The sequence below is a fragment of the Cetorhinus maximus genome, chromosome 1 (assembly GCF_964194155.1).
Source record: "Cetorhinus maximus chromosome 1, sCetMax3.hap1.1, whole genome shotgun sequence".
Lineage (NCBI taxonomy): Eukaryota > Metazoa > Chordata > Chondrichthyes > Lamniformes > Cetorhinidae > Cetorhinus > Cetorhinus maximus.
The window spans coordinates 36,174,223-36,194,371 of NC_135879.1; the positions used below are offsets into that span (position 1 = coordinate 36,174,223).

General features: G+C 40.5%; 1 protein-coding gene across 1 annotated transcript in view; it reads left to right on the forward strand.

Annotated features, from left to right (window-relative positions):
- ankrd50 (ankyrin repeat domain 50) overlaps positions 1-18,765 on the forward strand; it is a 184,082-nt gene extending 165,317 nt beyond the window's left edge. Inside the window, exons 3-4 of the mRNA XM_078539723.1 lie at positions 4,770-8,338; positions 16,995-18,765. Of these exons, the coding sequence (XP_078395849.1) occupies positions 4,770-8,335 (3,566 nt within the window). The 3' untranslated portion in view covers positions 8,336-8,338; positions 16,995-18,765. The remainder of the gene's footprint in view (positions 1-4,769; positions 8,339-16,994) is intronic.
- Positions 18,766-20,149: the final 1,384 nt, after the last annotated feature.

The following is a 20,149-nucleotide window of genomic DNA, read 5'->3' on the forward strand; positions in this document are numbered from 1 at the left end:
TTTATGTTTAAAAGAAAGTGTTCTATTTCCATATATAAGCTTCTTCCCAATAATTAAATAAAGTTTGACACAAAATTCTTTCCAGCAAAGTACAGAATCAGATAATTAATGATTCTTCTTACTGTTACCCCCACCCAAATGCACACACTGTTGCTAGATTTGCAAAATTAATGTTTTTCATAATTGATTGACACACAAAATTTAAAGAAAAAGATATCCTTTGCTTGCTATCTCTGAGCCAGCCGGCTCTCTCTTAATAATTACAGTGCAAAAAACATGTCCAGCATTGCTTTATTTGTATTGCTATTGCAGCACTGTAAATAGCATTAATCCTTTGCAATATTGTTCCCACTTGAGCCCATTACATGACAGTATAGCGTGTTGCACTAGACAGTTTATTGGTACTGATTACTTAAGAATGTAACATCCATGGGAAAGCACATTTACTGTGACAAATCCTTCAGGATATAATTGCTCTTGAGTGCTTTTCACAATACATTTCTCTCTTTGTTGTTCAGCTGCTTTTGGTGTCCAATGCTTGGTGTCTTGCTGTGCTCTTAGATGGTAATCAGTGACTGGAGCAGACTGTGTATGCACTTAATTGTTGATTGGCAAATGGCTAAAGCAATGCACTGACCAGTGAACAATCTGCTCTAAAGCTGATATTTAAATGGTAAGGAAATATTTTCCAGAACAGTCAGCCAGATATTTTTTCTTTTAAAAAGAAATGAAATATATCACAGAAATATATCATGGAAATGTGATACATATCACATTAAGCTTTTATGTCTTATACACCTAGAATGGTGAGTCAAGCATTGATGTGAGGAACCATTTGTTGCTAGCACATGACTTTCATGATTTTAAAATATTTGTGTCAGACAGCGAAATTCCTTTGCAATATCAGTGCATAGAAGAATGTCCTACTCTTGAGTCAATATCCATGCTGATTTGGACAAAACTTTAAATCCTGTTTAGAGAGAAACATTTTAAGCTGTCATATTCTTGCTCAGCCTTGCCATATAAGTCAAAACTGCATTTTTAAAAGTATTTTGGCACATAGTACCTCCTCAAAATCATGGAAGCTCTATAACCTGAAAATTCAAATTGCGCAGGCAGTTTTAAATAGAACCTTACACATGATTTGAAGCAAGCAGAAAAATCAAATTGGCTATGGTTACTAGTTCTAAAGTTGAAATAGTCTAGGGAGCCAAACCTTGGGGCATTACACTGTCAGTGGGTATAAACGTTTTAAACTTATATTTCCTTTGGAAAAATGAAAATGCAGTGCTTCATAATTGTTCAAATTTAGTCATATCCAATGTGAAAATTTCTTTTATTGATTAGGCAGGGAGTGATAGCACAAAAAAGATGATTACAAAGTCTGAGGGATAGCAGTCATGGCAGATTAGTGTAATGTGTGGAATCAGAAAGATCTGTGGAACTGTATGCAACATGAGTTCACCAACTGCAGGAAATAATGTATTGATCATGTATAATTTATTAAAATTATTGGATGGTTCACAGTATTCCACTTCAAAATGCAGGAAAAGCTGTGTGTCAACCGATGATATGGATATGTCCATTGTCAAAAGTGTCTTCATTTACCAACAATACTGGTTACGCCTGTATGATACATAGGACTTTACAGTGTTGTGTTATGTCACATGACATTGGATTTAAAAACAGAAGCTGACACGTAGAAGTGGCGAGTCAGCATCTGTGTGCAAAGAAGCCAGGGGATGTCTATCCTGAAAATTGTCCTGTATGCAAAGCTACTTAAATTAACGAACGGATATTAAGTCAGTATTGGTGGTAGAGGCTGAAACCCTCATGGTGTCTACAAAATATTTGGATGTGCAATTGAGGGGCTGTAACCTGTAGGGCTACAGATCAAGAGCTGGAATGTGGGAACAGGCTGGTTAGCTTATTTTTCAGTTGACATACACATGATGGGCTGAATGGCCTCCTTTGGTACAGTAAATTTTCTGTGTTTCTATTACACGCTGTAGTCAGTATTCAAAGATGGATAATAATGGTGTTAAATTGCCACATAGTTTTGCTAATTTGTTGTCAAATAACTCCTGAATGCACAAATCTTCCTAGATCATTCTCAATTAGAAATCCCACTATTTCTCCTTGCTCCTCCCTGAGAACCTGCAAATTCTACCCTCCCCCCCACCTCTAAGTGAGCTTGCTATGCCCCTTCCTGCCAAAGAAGCTAAACAAGAACCCCTGTCTCGCCTGTTAAGAAAATAAGAATGTTTCCTCCCCTTTCCCCACAACACCCAACTAGGTGAGTTTGACACCCTAGGAGAATTTTGCATTCCTATTTTTGGCCCTGCAAGTATAGTTTTTTTGCACCATCACCGCACCCCCCCCCCCCACCCAACACCATGACCCCCACACCCCCCACCCTCCCAATCCGAACAAAGTTAATATTACCTTTGGCCAGCTTCCAATTTCCCCCCTCCACCACTACCCATCTCCCGTTCCCCCTCCTCTTACTTTTCACTCCTCTAGCCCGTTTCTGCTCCCCAACCCACCACCCCTATCTGCCTCCTTATGTCTGCACTTCTCCCATCATGGTCTATTTATCATTGCCAGTAACCTTTCTGCATTTGGTGATAATTCACTCTGTGCAATGCCATGGAAGATCAACTAGTTATCACAGAACCTTGTCATAGTAATTCAGTGTGTCCCATCATCATAAATTAGCCACGAAAACACACTGCAGATCAACATCTGCAATCACAGGAAAGAAACCTGAGCCAAACTGAATAAAACTACTCAAATATATCAAAATTATGAGCAATTAAATGACTTCAAAGTTGTATTCACTTCCAACTATTACTATATTTCACTATTAAGTGTAGTTTTCTGTATCCTTTTAGAGATGAGGATATTTGTGTAATAAGTTAGTGTGCATGAGAATCAAGTTACTTTGTATTTTATGAAACCATTATTGATTAACTTATTGCAGAGCTCCATTGTAATCCAGGTGATCCAATAATGGAGCACAGGAGGGATATGCATTTTTTCCTCTTCTCATGCCCTCCTTTTGTCTGCTTGCTGTGCATAGACCTACAGGCAACTAGCATCATACACTACTTTGGCTAAGTGGCCGTTATTCATTTGTGAGGCTAGATGGTGAATGTTGCAGGTTACGCAATCATTACTGACTGGGAAGAGTGCTTCACAGATAAGCCTGACATTGTCTTCACCCACACACATACACATTTTCGTACACAGTTACATGCTTTTGCATGTACTGGAAGCTACATGTATTAATACACAGGGCCCTGTTCTTTGTAGACAGAAAGAGCATGTACATACACTGCGCCTGTTTCAGCTAAACAAAATAAGTGACAGCCATGCACTGACTCATTGCTCAGGGCAATGCCTTGACCAATCAGGGTCAAGCTGCTTGGTTTAAATTTCAAACAATGCTTGGCAGTTAACTGCCAGTCACCATCAGTAGTGCATTCTCCATGGCAACGCCACTTGCCTACCAATCAGCACTCTTCACATACAGTATAAATTGTTGTTCTCCCTCTTATATTAGTATTCTTGTGAGTGTCCAGATGAGTGCAAAATGAAAAGCTTAGGCATGTCTCTTTTTTCAGCAACACTCAAGTTCTGTAATACCAAACGACAATTTGAGCTTTAATCTGAATCTTAAAATTGAGGCATTGGTGGACCGGGAGCAAGAACTGGGGTGATGGGTGAATTTCACAGTTGGATATTGGCATTTAGAATTTTGGATAAGTTGAAGTAATGGAAGATAGGAGGCCAGCCAGCAAAGTATTGAAATAGTCAAGCCTGGAGAGAATGAAAGTATAAATGAGTTTTCAGCCGCAGATATGCTGAGGTAGTGGCAGGAATCAGTTATGTTACAGGGATGCGTGAACTTTGTGATTGAGAGGATACAGCTTCAGATGGTCAGATTGAGGCCAAAAAGGGTACAAAGGATTTTGGTTAAGTCTGAGACACTGGCCAGGGCTGGGAATAGAATCCATGCCAAAGGAATTAAAATTGTGGCTGGGGCCTAAGATGATGATTTCAGTCACCCAATGTTTAATTGGAGGAAATCAAAGGTGATCCAGAAATGAATTTTGGACAAGCAGTCTGACAACCCAAGGCAATGGAGGGGTGCAGAAACTGATGGTGAGGATGAGCTGGGTAATATCTGCGTATACATGGATCCTGATGTCATGTCTTTGGGTGTTTGTCTTTGGTAAAGGGGCAGCATGTAGGTGAGAAATGGGAAGTGGCCAAAGATAGATTCTTGGGAGACTTCAGGGTGCGTGAGAAGTCATTGCAGGAACATCTCTGACTACAACTGGATAGGTAAGTTGGAACAAAGCCATCCCACCTAAGTGTACATGGGAGAAGAGAGAAGAGATGTTGGAGGAGGATGGTGTGGTCAATTGTGTCAAAGTCTGCAGTGAGGTCGAGAAGGATGAAGAGGTGTAGTGCAACATGGTCACAATCACAGGATGTTATTTGTAGCTTTTATTAGGGCCATTTCAGTGTTGTTGCAGGATAGAAAACCTGATTGGAGAGGTTTAAAAATGGAGCTGTGAGAAAGATTGCAGATGGGGTGGTAGGTAGTTTGCAAGGACAAAGGGTTCAAGGGTTGGACAGTCAGGATTGTACTTATTAGTTGGGTATCAAGATGTGCAAAAGAGAGTTTTATGAAAGAGGCAGCCAATAGCTCAATAAACCTCTGCCTATATCACATTATTTAATCTTTTTTTTTCTTTCAGGCTTCCGAAAAATTAGCTTGGATGACCTGCGTAAAGCCTACATTGTAAAAGACGTGCAGCAGTATATCCTGTATCGTCTGGACCAGGAAGAAGCATTGAGACAGCACCTGACAAAAGAAACAGCTGAAATGTTGAACCAGCTCCATATTAAAAGCAGTGGCTGTTTTCTTTATCTCGAACGTGTCCTTGATGGAGTGGTGGAAAGTTTTATTATGCTGCGAGAGATTAGGGATATTCCAGGAACTTTGAATGGACTGTACCTTTGGCTTTGTCAGAGGCTTTTTGTGCGAAAACAGTTTGCAAAAGTGCAGCCTATTCTAAATGTAATTTTGGCTGCCTGTAGGCCATTAACTACTTTAGAATTGTATCATGCAGTCTGGACAAAAAACATGACCATGACAATTGAAGAATTTCAACGGAAATTAGATATATTATCAAAGGTTCTTGTAGATGGCTTGGGAAGCACTAAAATTCTGTTTCATTACAGTTTTGCAGAGTGGTTGCTTGATGTGAAGCACTGCACACAGAAATACTTATGTAATGCAGCAGAGGGCCACAGAATGCTTGCTATGAGTTACACATGTCATGCAAAAGAACTTTCCCCTTTGGAGGTACAAGAGTTTGCACTGCACCTGCTTAATTCTAACTTGCAGCTGGAGCCACATCACTTAGCTTTGTGGATGATCTGGAACTGCACACCTGTGAAAGGAGCTTTGTCAACAATGGTTCCGAAAGAGCAGGAAATACTACAGCTTTTAGTAAAAGCAGGAGCTCATGTGAACAGCGATGATGACCGCACATCATGTATTGTACGGCAGGCACTGGAGAGGGAGGACTCCATTCGGACATTACTAGATAATGGTGCTTCTGTTAATCAGAGTGACTCGAATGGAAGAACGCTGTTGGGTAGTGCAGCCTACAGTGGCAATTTGGATGTTGTTAACCTACTGATATCTAGGGATGCTGATCTGGAAATTGAAGATAATCATGGACAGACGGCACTTACACTTGCTGCAAGGCAAGGTCATACCAAGGTTATTAATTGCCTCATTGGACATGGTGCCAACATAAATCATACTGACCAAGATGGCTGGACAGCATTAAGGTCAGCAGCTTGGGGAGGGCATACAGAGGTGGTATCTGCACTTCTCTATGCTGGAGCTAAAGTGGATTGTGCAGATGCAGACAGTCGAACTGCTCTCAGGGCTGCAGCATGGGGAGGACACGAAGACATTGTTTTAAATTTGCTTCAGCATGGAGCGGAGGTTAACAAAGCAGATAATGAAGGAAGGACTGCACTTATTGCAGCAGCATACATGGGGCATAGAGAAATAGTAGAACACCTGGTAGATCATGGTGCAGAGATCAATCATGAAGATGTGGATGGAAGAACAGCCCTATCAGTAGCTGCTCTGTGTGTCCCTGCAAGTAAAGGTCATGCATCAGTAGTTAGCTTGCTGATTGACCGAGGAGCAGAAGTTGATCACTGTGACAAAGATGGCATGACTCCACTGTTAGTAGCTGCCTATGAAGGTCATGTGGACGTTGTCGATTTGCTTCTTGAAGGAGGGGCAGATGTGGATCACACAGATAACAATGGTCGGACCCCTCTTCTGGCTGCTGCATCCATGGGCCATGCATCTGTTGTAAATACCTTGTTGTTTTGGGGCGCAGCTGTAGATACTATTGATAGTGAAGGAAGAACAGTACTGAGTATAGCCTCAGCACAAGGGAATGTAGAAGTGGTGCGTACTCTGCTGGACAGAGGACTAGATGAGAATCATAGGGATGATGCTGGTTGGACTCCATTGCATATGTCAGCATTTGAGGGTCACCGACTAGTATGCGAAGCACTTATTGAACAAGGTGCTAGAACTAATGAGGTGGATAATGATGGTCGAATCCCTTTAATACTAGCAGGTCAGGAGGGCCATTATGACTGTGTGCAGGTTATGCTCGAAAACAAATCAAACGTGGACCAAAGGGGCTACGATGGTAGGAATGCATTACGTGTTGCATCATTAGAAGGACATCGAGATATAGTTGAACTGCTCTTGAGCCATGGGGCCGATGTGAATTACAAGGATGCTGACAGCCGGCCAACACTGTATATCTTGGCACTTGAAAATCAACTAACAATGGCTGAGTATTTGTTAGAAAATGGAGCAAATGTGGAAAGCACAGATGCAGAGGGGAGAACTGCTCTTCATGTCTCTTGCTGGCAGGGACATTTGGAAATGGCCCAACTTTTGATAAATTATCATGCTGATGTCAATTCCGCTGACAATGAGAAGCGGTCAGCTTTGCAATCTTCTGCATGGCAGGGTCACGTGAAAGTTGTCCAGCTGCTGATTGACCATGGAGCATTGGTAGATCACACATGCAATCAGGGTGCTACTGCTCTTTGTATTGCAGCCCAGGAAGGGCATGTGGATGTTGTTCAGACATTGCTGGAACATGGTGCCGATCCAAACCATGCAGACCAATTTGGACGGACTGCAATGAGAGTTGCAGCAAAAGGTGGCCATACGCAGATTATAAAGTTATTGGAAAAATATGGGGCATCGAGTCTAAATGGATGTAGCCCTTCTCCAATTCACACAATGGAACAGACAGCCCCTCAGTCTGTCACTGTGAAAATGCACTCCTTGACAATTAAATCAAATAGCTCTGGTAGCACCGGTGGAGGAGATCTGCAGTCTGCCATGCGTGGTTTTTCTAATGGCCCTCAACACCCTTTCAGTTCACCTTCTGAATCTCCAGATTCAACAGTTGACCGACAGAAGTCCTCATTGTCCAATAATTCACTAAAGAGTTCCAAAAACTCCTCTCTCCGCACAACATCATCCACAGCAACAGCCCAAACTGTACCCATGGACAGTTTCCATGGCATGTCCTTCACAGAGCAGATACAGCAGCATTCTTTGCCACGAAGTCGAAGCAGGCAGTCTATTGTATCTCCATCATCTACTACACGTTCCATAGGACAACATGCTGGTTCCACAACTAGTGAATGTGAATGGGGACAAATGAAGCCCAACATGAGATCTAGTAAAAGTAGCAAAACTGGACACATTGAGCCCAGTGAAGGTTCCACCAAAACTGGTTCATCTGGGAAGAGATCAGCTCAAAACAAGCAAAACAGCTCATCTCAGCCAAAGGTTTTGGAATATGAAATGACACAACTAGACAAACGAACAACCATAAATAAAATGGTGCAAAATAATGCAGTGTCATTAAAAGAAGTACCACCTGAGCCACAATGCAAGATCCTGATTCCACACAGTCCACAGGAAACGTCAAGGGCTCAGCAACAGTTCTCAATTCAACAACACGGGGAGCAAAAGAAAAGAAATGGAATAATGACAAACCCAAATTATTTGCAAGGGAATCCAGTTTTCCTGGGCAGGGTTGCAGTTCCAAGGAGTGGACAGGAGAGAGGACATACTGAATGTTTGGAAGGTTATCCATTAGCAGAGACTGAACTGAGTCTGAAGCAAGCCCTAAAATTACAGATTGAAGGGACAGACCCTAGCTTTAACTACAAGAAGGAGACACCATTGTAGCAGGTACTGTCAAGTTCATTTGTGTGCAACTCTAATGGATGCAAATATGTTGTAATGTCTTTTCAATGTTGTATATTCAACTTTCCTATGTAAGGTTCAACATCTTTAAGTGTGTTTTGATCTATTGCATGAACCAGTATGCGCATAGTAACAGTAATGGCCAATATCTGGGTTCAGATTACTTTGATATTGCTATAACTATCCCTAATAGAAGACCATTTCAATCTAAAGCAGGTCGTATCATGAGAGACTATGTAAAATAATTCCAACATAAGAGGTAGATTTTCAGCTTAATCGCCTGAGGGGTAACCCAATGGAGCAGATCATCGCCCTTTATGTAACCTGACCTATTTTTCATTCTGCAACAGACAAGTAGTCCATTCCAGCAGATTACCACGCAGATGGTGAAGACAAAATTCTATCCTTTAGAAGTCCTGCATTCTCAACCAGGAGGTCCAAACTTCAAACCTCAGCTTCCACTTGTATTGATAGTTGAGCATACCTCAAAGAGCAAGTTTGTCACATCTGTGGGAGGGATGAGAAACTGATACTAGACCTTTCTTTAGCTAATGAAATAAGATTGATTTTATTGGTGCTATATATAAACTCATACAACCATGAACTGGTTTCGCAATTAAAAAGTTTTAAGAAAAAGAAGTATTTTTCCTTTAAATCTTGAGACTAAAAGATTTAAGAGAAATATTGAGTATTGGAATGTAACTCTTAAGAGATTCTGGGAGCATGAGTATGTAGGTTCAATGCAGGTAGTTATTCATCAGCAACTAAAATAGCTAAATTCAGCACTGGTGGATGTCTCACGTTGTTTACAACTGATGCATGATAATTAATCTTTCCATATTAAAGCTGGCACTAAACCTGCCATAGTCAAACCATAGAGCATGAACTAGTTGTTTTGAAATGCTTTGTCTTTAAGTTCCAGATACATTTCAAAAGAGAATTATCCTATTTAGAAAGAATGTTTTGCTCTGTTAGCAGCAAGAGAATAAATTAAATTAGTTGTATGATGGAGGTTTGCAGTTTAAAATGAAGGACAATAGCAGATGCTTTCAAGTAAAGTAATTTATCATGGACACTTTTATGTGACCCCTCACCGTGTTCTCCAGAAAGACAGTGGATAGAGTGAGACCCTTAACTGCCCAATGAACTTCATCAAAGGCCGAACCTGTTTTAGTGGTTGGACCTCATTTGAATGATATCAGCAAATCTTGGAGTCAGGGATGCGAGGAGAAACTTGATGGCTTCTCCACAGAACTGAACAAGCAGAATGGTATTAAAGAGAAGGGTCAGGCACTGGCAGGGAAGGGGGAAGTGGGCAGGAAGATGTTTGTGGGGCCAGGAATCATATCCCTGAATCCATAAGCATCCTATAGAAAACTTGCCGACTGCATTGCCAAAAGAGCTTTATACTGATTTAGCTACTTTGCATTCTGTCCCTCAGGGCATGACTTAATGCACGCTGGATAATGTAAATTTTCTGTAAATCCTATGTATGTCACGGGGTCCCCAGTGTCTTTTGGGCAGAAGTACTGGATACCTATCTCTCAACTCTTTTAGAATGATGGCACGCCGAATGTTGACAGGATCAGGTAGCTTAGTCCTACCCTGTGATTTTGTTCCTGCCAAAAAACTGGCCCTATAGACAGCAGCATAACAAAATTATTAATGTCATCAAGATTTGGACAGGTTAGGAGAATGGGCAAAGAAGTGGCAGATGGAATACAATGTGGGGAAGTGTGAGGTCATGCACTTTGGTAGGAAGAATAGAGGCATAGACTATTTTCTAAATGGGGAGAGAATTCTGAAATCTGGAATGCAAAGGGACTTGGGAGTCCTAGTCCAGGATTCTCTTAAGGTTAACTTGCAGGTTGAGTCAGTAGTTGGGAAGGCAAATGCAATGTTGGCATTTATTTCAAGAGGACTAGAATATAAAAGCAGGGGTGTGCTGCTGAGGCTTTATAAGGCTCTGGTCAGACCACATTTAGAATATTGTGAGCAATTTTGGGCCCCGTATCTCAGGAAGGATGTTCTGGCCCTGGAGAGGGTCCAGAGGAAGTTGACGAGAACGATCCCAGGAATGAAAGGCTTAACGTATGAGGAACGTTTGAGGAGTCTGGGTCTATACTCGATGGAGTTTAGAAGGATGAGGGGGGATCTGATTGAAACTTACAGAATACTGAAAGGCCTGGATAGAGTGGACGTGGGGAAGATGTTTCCATTACCAGGAGAGACTAGGACCCGAGAGCCTCAGAGTAAATGGAAGACCTTTTAGAACAGAGATGAGGAGAAACTTCTTTAGCCAGAGAGTGGTGAATCTATGGTATTCATTGCCACAGAAGGCTGTGGAGGCCAGGTCATTGAGTATATTTAAGACCGAGATAGATAGGTTCTTGATTGGTATGGGGATCAAAGGTTATGGGGAGAAGGCGGGAGAATGGGGTTGAGAAACTTATCAGCCATGATTGAATGGCAGAGCAGACTCGATGGGCCGAATGGCCTAATTTCTGCTCCTATGTCTTATGGTCTTATGGTCTAAGTACAATGTTGTAGGATCTGAAATAGTTTGCCTTGAAGTTATAATATTAGCCCAGATTTTTCTCTAAGTGGGGAAGAATCTACACTTGCCATTCACCTTGCCGAGAGCTGCCTACAAACTTTTTATGGGCTACTCAGTGGAGATTTCCTTTAGTTTGCCATCACAGCACCCTCTACAGGATTTCTGGTGGCTGTGAGCAGGGCCAAGCAACAGCAAGATTTTCAACCAATCAAATTGAATAATCCTCATTGTTACACACAAAATCCAAACCATGAAGCAAGAAATGTAAATTAATTTTAAATGTAAAGAAAACAAAATAAAGATTGACTGAGGGAGAGAGATAAAAGAGACAGTCGTAAAAGGTTAACATTTAAAAAAAAATCTCCCTATAACTTTCTAGTGAGGGAATAAGCCTCCACACTTGTAATATTATTTTTTCCACAGCCATGTAGGTTGTTCAGCAGTAATTACCACAAGAATAGAAGTAGGCCATTCAGCCCATCGAGCATGTTCCACCATTCAATTAGATCATGGCTGATTATCTTCTTCAATGCCACTTTCCCACGCTATCTCCATATCCCTTGATGTCATTAATCTCCAAAAATCTATCGATTTCTGCCTTGAACATGCCCAAAGATTCAGCTTCCACAGCCCTCTGGAGTAGAGACTTCCAAAGATTCACCACCCTCTGAGTTAAGAAATTCTTCCTCATCTCGGTCTCAAATGGCCTACCCCTTATTCTGAGATCATGTCCCCTGGTTCTAGATTCAGCAGCCAGGGGAAACATCCTATCTACCTCCACCCTGTCACATCCTGTAAGAATTTTATAAATCTCAATGAGATCACCTCTCATTCTTCAAAACTCTTGAGAATACAGGCCCAGTTTCCTCAATCTCTCCTGATAAGGCAGTCCCACTATCCCAGGAATTAGTCTGGTGATCCTCCGTTGCACTCTCTCTATAGCAAGTATATCCTCCCTTAGATAAGGAGACCAAAACTGTATATAATATTCCAGCTGCGGTCTCACCGAGGCTCTATATAATTGCAGCAAGACATTTTTACTTATGTACTCAAATCCCCTTGTGATGAAGGCTAACATACCATTTGTCTTCCTTTTTGTTTGCTGCAGCTGCATGTAACTCATGAATAAGGACACCCAGGTCCCTTTGGATACCTACACTTCCCAACCTCTCACCATTTAAGAAATATTCTGCCTTTCTGTTTTTTCTACCAAAGTGAATAACTTAACAATTATTCACATTACGTTCCATCTGCCATGTTCTTGCCCATTCACTTAGCCTGTCCAAGTCCGCTTGAAGCCTCCTTATGTCCTCCTCACAACTTACATTCCCACCTAGTTTTGTGTCAACAAATCAGCAAATTTGGAAATATTACATTTGGCCCCCGCATCCAAATCATTTATATAGATTGTGAACAGCTGTGGCCCTAGCACTGATCCTTGTGGTACCCCACTAGTAACAGCCTGCATCATGAGTATGACCTGGTTATTCCTACGCTCTGCTTTCTTTCTCTTAACCAACTCTCAGTCCATGCTAGCATATTAGCCCCAATCCCATACACTCTAATTTTGTTTACTAACCTCCTGTGAGGACCTTACCAGAAGCCTCTGAAACCCCAAATACACCACATTCACTGGTTATCCTTTATCTATGCTATAAGTAACGTCCTCAAAAAACTCCAATAGGTTTGTCAAACATGATTTCCCTTTCAGAAATCCATGTTGACTCTGCCCAATTTTACTATTACTTTCTAAGTGTCCAATTATCACATCCCTTACAATAGATTCTAACATTTTCCTTACTACTGATGTCAAACTAACAGGTCTATAGTTCTCCATTCTCCCTCTCCCTCCCTTCTTAAATGGTGGAGTTACATTTGCCACTTTCCAGTCTGCAGGAACTTTTCCAGAATCTATAGAATTTTGAAAGATAACCACAAATGAATCCACTATCTCTATAGCCGCCTCTTCAGCACTCTGGGATGTAGCTCATCCGGCCCAGGGAATTTATCAACCTTCAATCCAGTTAATTTTTCAAGTACCACCTCTTTATTAATATTAATTTCTTTCAGTGCCTCGGCTTCACAAGTCCCTTGGTTGCCTAGTGTTTCTGGGAAATTTTCTGTATCTTCTTCCGTGAAGATGGACACAAAATAATTGTTTAGTTCCTCCACCATTTCCCTGATTTTCCCTATAAATTTTCCTGTCTCCACCTGTAATGGGCCTACATTTGCCCTAGATAATATTTTCCTTTTCACATACCTAAAGAAGTTTTTACAGCCAGCCTTTATGTTTCTCACTAGATTCTTTTAATATTCTGTTTTCCTTTTTTTTAATCAGTTTCTTGGCCATCCTTTGCTGGGTTCTAAATAGCGCCTAATCCTCAGGGTTACCACTTTTTCTGGCATCTTTATAAGCCATTTCCTCTGATCTAAAGCAATCTTTAACTTCTTTTGTTAGCCACGGTTGATTCATCTTTCCCATTGGGTTTTTAAGCCATACAGGAATGTATATATATTGCAGACTATGTAATATTTTAAATACTAGCCATTGCCTGTCTACCATCAAATCTCTTAGGGCAGAATTTTGCCCTCAGCGGGGCGATTGGCTTATCGGTATCGCACCACAATTTCATGCTGGCAGACCAATTAAGGCCCTCCCAGTGTGGAACGTGAGCAGCAGCGCTCAGCGCTGCCTGTGCAAGCGGGGGGAGGAGGGTGAGCGGGCCTAGCACAAACTTCATGCATGTGCGCGAAAGAGTGCTTCAATCTCCCTGAGGCACGGAGCTGCCTCAGGGAGATGAAACGCTGTTTAAAAAAAGGAAGAAAATAAACATGTCATAAAACATGTCCCCTCATGTAACAGAGTCACATGAGCAGGGATATGTTTGTAATTCAAGTGTGAAATTTTTATTTTATTTTATTTTTATTTGATTTAGGAAACGTCATCCCGCCCGTGGATGAGGCTTCCTAAAAAGTGCAACGGCCGCTTGGCGTTTTCGCCTGCTCGCCAAACATTAAGTTGGATGGGCAGCATAAATTTGAGATTAATTACCTTGTTAATGGCCTTAATAGGCCTTTTAATTGTCGGAGGGCGTGCTGCCAACTCAGGTGCGCGCCTGCCGAATGAAATATCGCGGGTCTACATCGCATGTCATTTTACGCTCGGCTGGGTTTTGCGTACGCCTGCCCGCCAATCTCAACATTCTGCCCTTAGTATATTTTCTCAATCCACCATTGCCAACTCGTCCCCGCACCTTCATAGTTTCCCACGTTCAAATTTAAGACCCTAGTTTCAGAATAAACTATATCACATTCAAACTTAATGTGAAATTCTATCATATATGGTCACCATTACCCAAAGGCTCCTTTACAGCAAGGCTATTAATTAGCCCTTTCTCATTATATATTAGTAAATCTAAAATAGCACAATCTCTCATTGGCTCTTCAACATACTGTTCCAGAAACCCATTTCGTACCCACTCAGGAATTCATCCTCCACAGCATTAGTGCTAATTAGGTTTACCCAGTCTATATATAAATTGAAGTCACCCATTATTACCACATTAAATGTATCTCTAATTTCCTGATTTATATCATGCCCAACATTACTACTGCTGTTTGGTAGCCTACCAACAACTTCTGCCAATGTTTGAGCCCCTTTCTGTTCCTTAGCTCTACCCAAACTGATTCTACATTTTGATCCTTTGATCTAAGATCCTCTCTTACTGAAGCATTGAACTCATTCCTCATTAAGAGTGTTACCCCACCTCTTTTTCCTTTTTGCCTATCCTTCCACTTAATCAGGCTGTTAACAACTCAATTTACTCCTGAATGCACCAGCCCTAACTTTTTGAGCCATTTTAGTTCAGAAATAACAGACAAGTACAGCAAGTTCAGACCATTGCAGTCATTTTCAATGCTGATTCTGTCAGACTGGACTGCAATAGCTCACCCTGTGGAGGAACAGGGTATCTCTGATAGCAACACCTGGGGCAGAATATTGTCATCGGCGTGCAGGGGTGGGCCCAACACGCTGACACGTAAAATAACGCGCGATGATGTTGGGTGTGCATCCCGACATCATCACACGCTATTTCACTCAGCGGACGTGTGCTGGAGGCAGTTGCGCACCCGCCAAACTGTCAACGGCCTATTGAGGCCATTAAAAAAGTAATTAAAGTTGTTAAGAACGCTGCCCGTCCAACCTTAAGGTTGGTGGGCAGGCTAGCCCAAACGTTTTTCAGGAAACCTCATCCATGGGCGGGACCAGGTTTCCTGAAGGTTTTATAAGTTAATTAAATAAATTTTCCAAACTTCACAAACATGTCCCAGCTCATGACACTGTCACATGAGGGGACATGTTTAAATAAATTTTTATTTTATTTATTGAAAACTTGTATAATCCATTCAATCTCCCTGAGGCAGCTCTGTGCCTCAGGGAGATTGCTGTGCTCTTTCGCGCACATATGCGAGAGAGCACAGGCCCCGACTCTCACTCCTCCCCCCACCCCCACAGGTAGCGCTGAGGGCTACCGGCTACGCGTTACACTGGGCAGGCCTTAATGGGCTCGCCCAAGTAAAATGGCAGCGCACAGCCGATCGCAGGCGGCGATCGGCTCTGCACCCACCCCCACCCAGCCCGCCCACCATAGGAAAAATTCTCCCCCTGGATTTCTGCATTTAACTGTGTATGTGCACGCTTCAAAAGTTGCTGTCAGGTTTCCTTCATTATAAAGGTGAGCACTAATATCCTTACCGTTATTCTCATCACAAATTCTGATCCATTATTGTGTAAAAATCACCTAATATCAAATATATTTTGAATAAAATCATTTGTTCCCTCTTTTCTGAAAGACAGAAATGTGTATCCAGCATTAACCGTAGACAGGTGGAGTAAGACTGCAGTTTTAGTGCTTTGCTTTATATTGAGAATCACAGATATAATTGCTGTCTTCAATTTGTGTTGAAGGAAAGTAATGTGGGCTTATTTTGAGTAAGTATTCAGTTCAAATTCTTGAGGGTGTAATGATGCATTGGAGAAAATGAATGTATTGCCATAAATTTTAAATGGGTAGATGTGTAATGATTAGCATGTATCTGTTGAACAAAGTTCTTTATTCAATGCATTGCACAAATGACAAAACAAAGTTGGGTTAATATTCTAAAATTCTCTATCATTGTGAAGCATCATACCCAAAAGAAGTATATCAGTTCAAAGAGATAGTCTGCACCAACTTCTCGTGCAACTAGGAACGGACAATGAGTACAGCCTTGCCAATATTATGCACAACTCAAGAGGCAGTTTTTTAAAAGGGCAATAAATCTATCCAACTGAAAGAGTTCACTAAGGAAAACAATTACTGTCATTATATTCTGACTGATTAAATTCATGAGCGATTTTAAGTGAACAGTGCTATTAAAAGCCCTACTTTCTTAAGTCTTCAGATTCCATTGACAAGATGGTCCCTGATTTATTTTTGTTGAGAATATATTTGGCTTATATATATATATATATATATATATGATTAGAAATGGGGGTCAATTTATGGTTTAAAATCTAATTTCTGTTAGTGAGTTCCATTTTTGAGTTAGATTTGGTGTAATTGCATTTGACCCATCAACTCTCATGGGAGAAGATGAAACATTGGAGCTGATGTAGAAAAGACTAATTGGATTTTCTTAAGTGGTTAGATGAATAAACACTGCCTCCATAGACTAGTTTATTACAAATCTGCATCTGTCACATGACTATCAAAACACCAATATGTTGTATTAATAAATGTTAAGTCTACTTCCTGGTGATTGAATTAGTTAATTTGCTGCCACCTTAGAACTGGGCCATACAGACCAAGTAGATATCCAGACCAATGAATTAGCTCATTTTAATTGCTGCAGCAAAAGGGGTGCTATTGTCGTGACCTTGGGCTAGAGAGAGAAAAATACGCCAGGATTTTACTTCTGGACACTGAAATTAATTATTGCTGTTTCGTTTAACTGCAAGAACTACATGGTAACGTTCACAAATTCAAGAAAATCCTGGTAGTTTATTAATATATTTAAATCTAAGCATCCATTTTTTTCCAGACTGAATCAAATGGATTTCAATGAACTGCAGCATTTAATTCCCATCATACTTTGCTGTCGGAACCCCAAAGGCACTGAACCAACTGCAGCCTCAGTGGAACACCAGCCTGATTTTGAAGAAGTCACCCGATATCAGCCTTGAAAGCACATTCACTTTGTGAAAACAGCAGTGGAGAAGTCTTACTACTGTCTAAATGTTTCATACAAAACAACTCTGTACTGCGCCTATGTTTAAGTCTGTCTTTAAGTATAGTACCTATATGCTTTATATATTTGTTTGTGTACTTTGTAGCTTCATAACAACAAAACAGTATGTTACACCCTAAAAATTATTGTTATTTTATGATGTGTTGAGAGGAATTCAGCATGCAGAATGTCAATATAGAATTTGATCAAGGTCAACAGAAGATTGTGATTCTGAACAAGCAAGGCATTGTTGATGTCCTAGGGCTAAAGATGTGATCTGAAGATTATAGCAAAATATACTCTGCCTATTGCTATGGACTCAGATCTGTATTTGTAGAATAAGTATGCATGGAGCTTTTTTCCCTGGCCTCCCATTAAATTATTTTGATGAGATGATATTACAGCATCATCCACATAAAACTGAAAATGAATTTGGAACTGTGCTGGCCTAATATTTTGTTTTCTGTTATACAGTGTTGCATTCATAAACTCATACAAAAAAGGGTGACTTCAAAGTTGAGTACGATTTTTGAAGGGAGATTTTTTTTCCTATGTTAATGAAAGTTGGATGTACAAATTATAATGGAATACAAGAACATATATTGAATTCTGTGTGTGTGGTTTCCTTTCCTGTTAGAAGAAAGGGACAGAATGCACCCAGCTACATAACATGTTACAGAAAAGTTGATTACTGGCTGTATGTTTGTGACTTTCTGTGTAAAACAAAGGTGTCACGTGTAAGGTGTTGAAGGTATAGATGGCAGGACAACTGTGGTGTAGTGCATGTTCATATTAGACAAGGAGCTGATTCCAAGGCCAAATCAGTTTATGTTCTGTATATGATTATTAATTTTGTGGGAAAAATTAGAGAAGCTTGTATTCCAATGCAGTATTTTTGTCCCTGTGGGACTATTGTCTGATAGACAGACTGCAGTTTCAGATTTTGAAAATGTTGACTTTGACTCTGCAGGCTTGATCATGTGTCATTGCATTCCAGAATTCAAAATGGAGCCCCAAGTACTGTGCAGCAGTAATAAACATGCAGAGCTTCATTGTGGACAGAGTTTGTGTTTTATTACTCAAGGAGTGTATTTAAAGTTTCAAATAATCCCTGCGGCCTTTCTTGTTAATTAGGTTTTACAAATGCCTTCTTTATTATTGTACTGGTTAGACAATAGTCAGCTTGATTCATAAGGTGCTAAGATTTTCAGAATGTCTCTATTTGGAGTTTTGGGAGTTAATATTTTGATTTTAAACTCATTAGAAATATCATTTGTTTAATGTCCCTGCAATGTAAATATTGTAAAGAGAAAATTCCCAGAACTGCATCATGAGTAAGTATTACTTTGAGTCTATATTTCAACTCCCCAGGCACTGGGGGTTAGTTGGGGGAGGTGGGGTTGGGGTTGGGGTTGGGGAGGATTGAATCGTTTGAAGCATGAAAACTTGAGGAGTCAAAAAATGACATCTGTTCTTGTCTTGGGCCTATTCAATGGAGCTTGACCCTGAATCTCTGGTTTAGCTGTATACTCACCAATTTGATTCTACTAAACAGAAAATGTCCAAAGTAATTCATTCATTCAATTGAAAGAAAAGCAGCTGAAGAGGAGTACAGGTGGCTTTGTGCCCTCCAAACATACTCTCCTATCTTTAACTCCAGGCAGTATTTGAATTCTGTATGTTTCTATTTTTTCTAATTAGTTTTGTTTTGCTATGCAAATCTATTTTGTTTATTCAAATAGTCACTTAACTGCATTTCAGTTAGTTAGATTTACACTTAAGTCATTTGTTTTTGTATTTGGTTGTAAATAGCTTTAATGTACATTGAATTTTGCATTGTAAGATTTTATTTTATTTCTTGTATTATATTGAGCAAAAAGTCCTTATGTATAGTAAAGTACTTAATAAATATATTTGCTTTTCAGCAGATTGACTTTAATTTAACAACTACATTGTTGTGGCCTAAACAGTTGGATGGATTTGTTTAAAAATGAAGTGAAAAAAAATTGTTGGGCAATGACTCATAATCATTAATTGTCTGATTGAAGAGTGAGACTTGCCCTTTTAAGATGAAACTGTTAGAATGAGTAGTGATGTTCTAACCTATCTTCTGGTGTTAAATGGAGAGAGTGGCATACTAGTCAAAGAATGGCTGAATCCAACATTGTGTGGGGGTTTGAGTTAACATACAGTCGATTCAGAACTTTTTGTGTGAATCATCATATCCACTAATACTACTTCTCTTTGACAGCCAGCCTCCATTTTTATAAAAAATTATTAAAGACAAAAAAACTTTAAAGTTGATAATTATTTGAAACTGATGATACTCATATGCTGCTCACTCAGCTCCGTGCCACAGGGAGATTGCTGCGCTCTTTCGTGTGCATGCACGAAAGAGTGCTGGCCCCAACTCTCCCTCCTCCCCCCGCCCTCACAGGTAGCTCTGAGCGCTACCGGCCATGTATTGCACTTAATTGCCGCCCCCGCGTAAAACGGCAGTGTGCAGCAATCGCGGGCAGCAATTGGCTCCACTCCTGCCCACCACACCCACCATAGGAAAATTCCTGGCCAATGAGTAATGGTCAACAGGTGGTTTTGTGACTGGAAGGCTTTCCAATGGAGTTTCACATGGCTCAGTATTAGGTCCCTCAGTATAAGATACTTTGCTTTTCATGGTATATATCAATGTGTTACCGACAAGGTGAGAGGGAACTGCTGAAATCTTTGTCCCCTTTCCCTGCTGTCCATAATCAGTGAATTTCTGAGAAGAAGATGTGTGTTTTTTAACCCTTGAATGCGAGGCCAATTGAATAACCAGCAGCAAGCTTTTTTGTGGGTTTAAGTAAAGAAAATTTATAGTTTATTTAAGCACTCACCCTGAAATCTAATGCTATGGCATCCACTCACACAAGAACGCGCACACAAACACGCTCAAAGAAAGAGAATAGTGCACTTTTAAAACAAAAGGG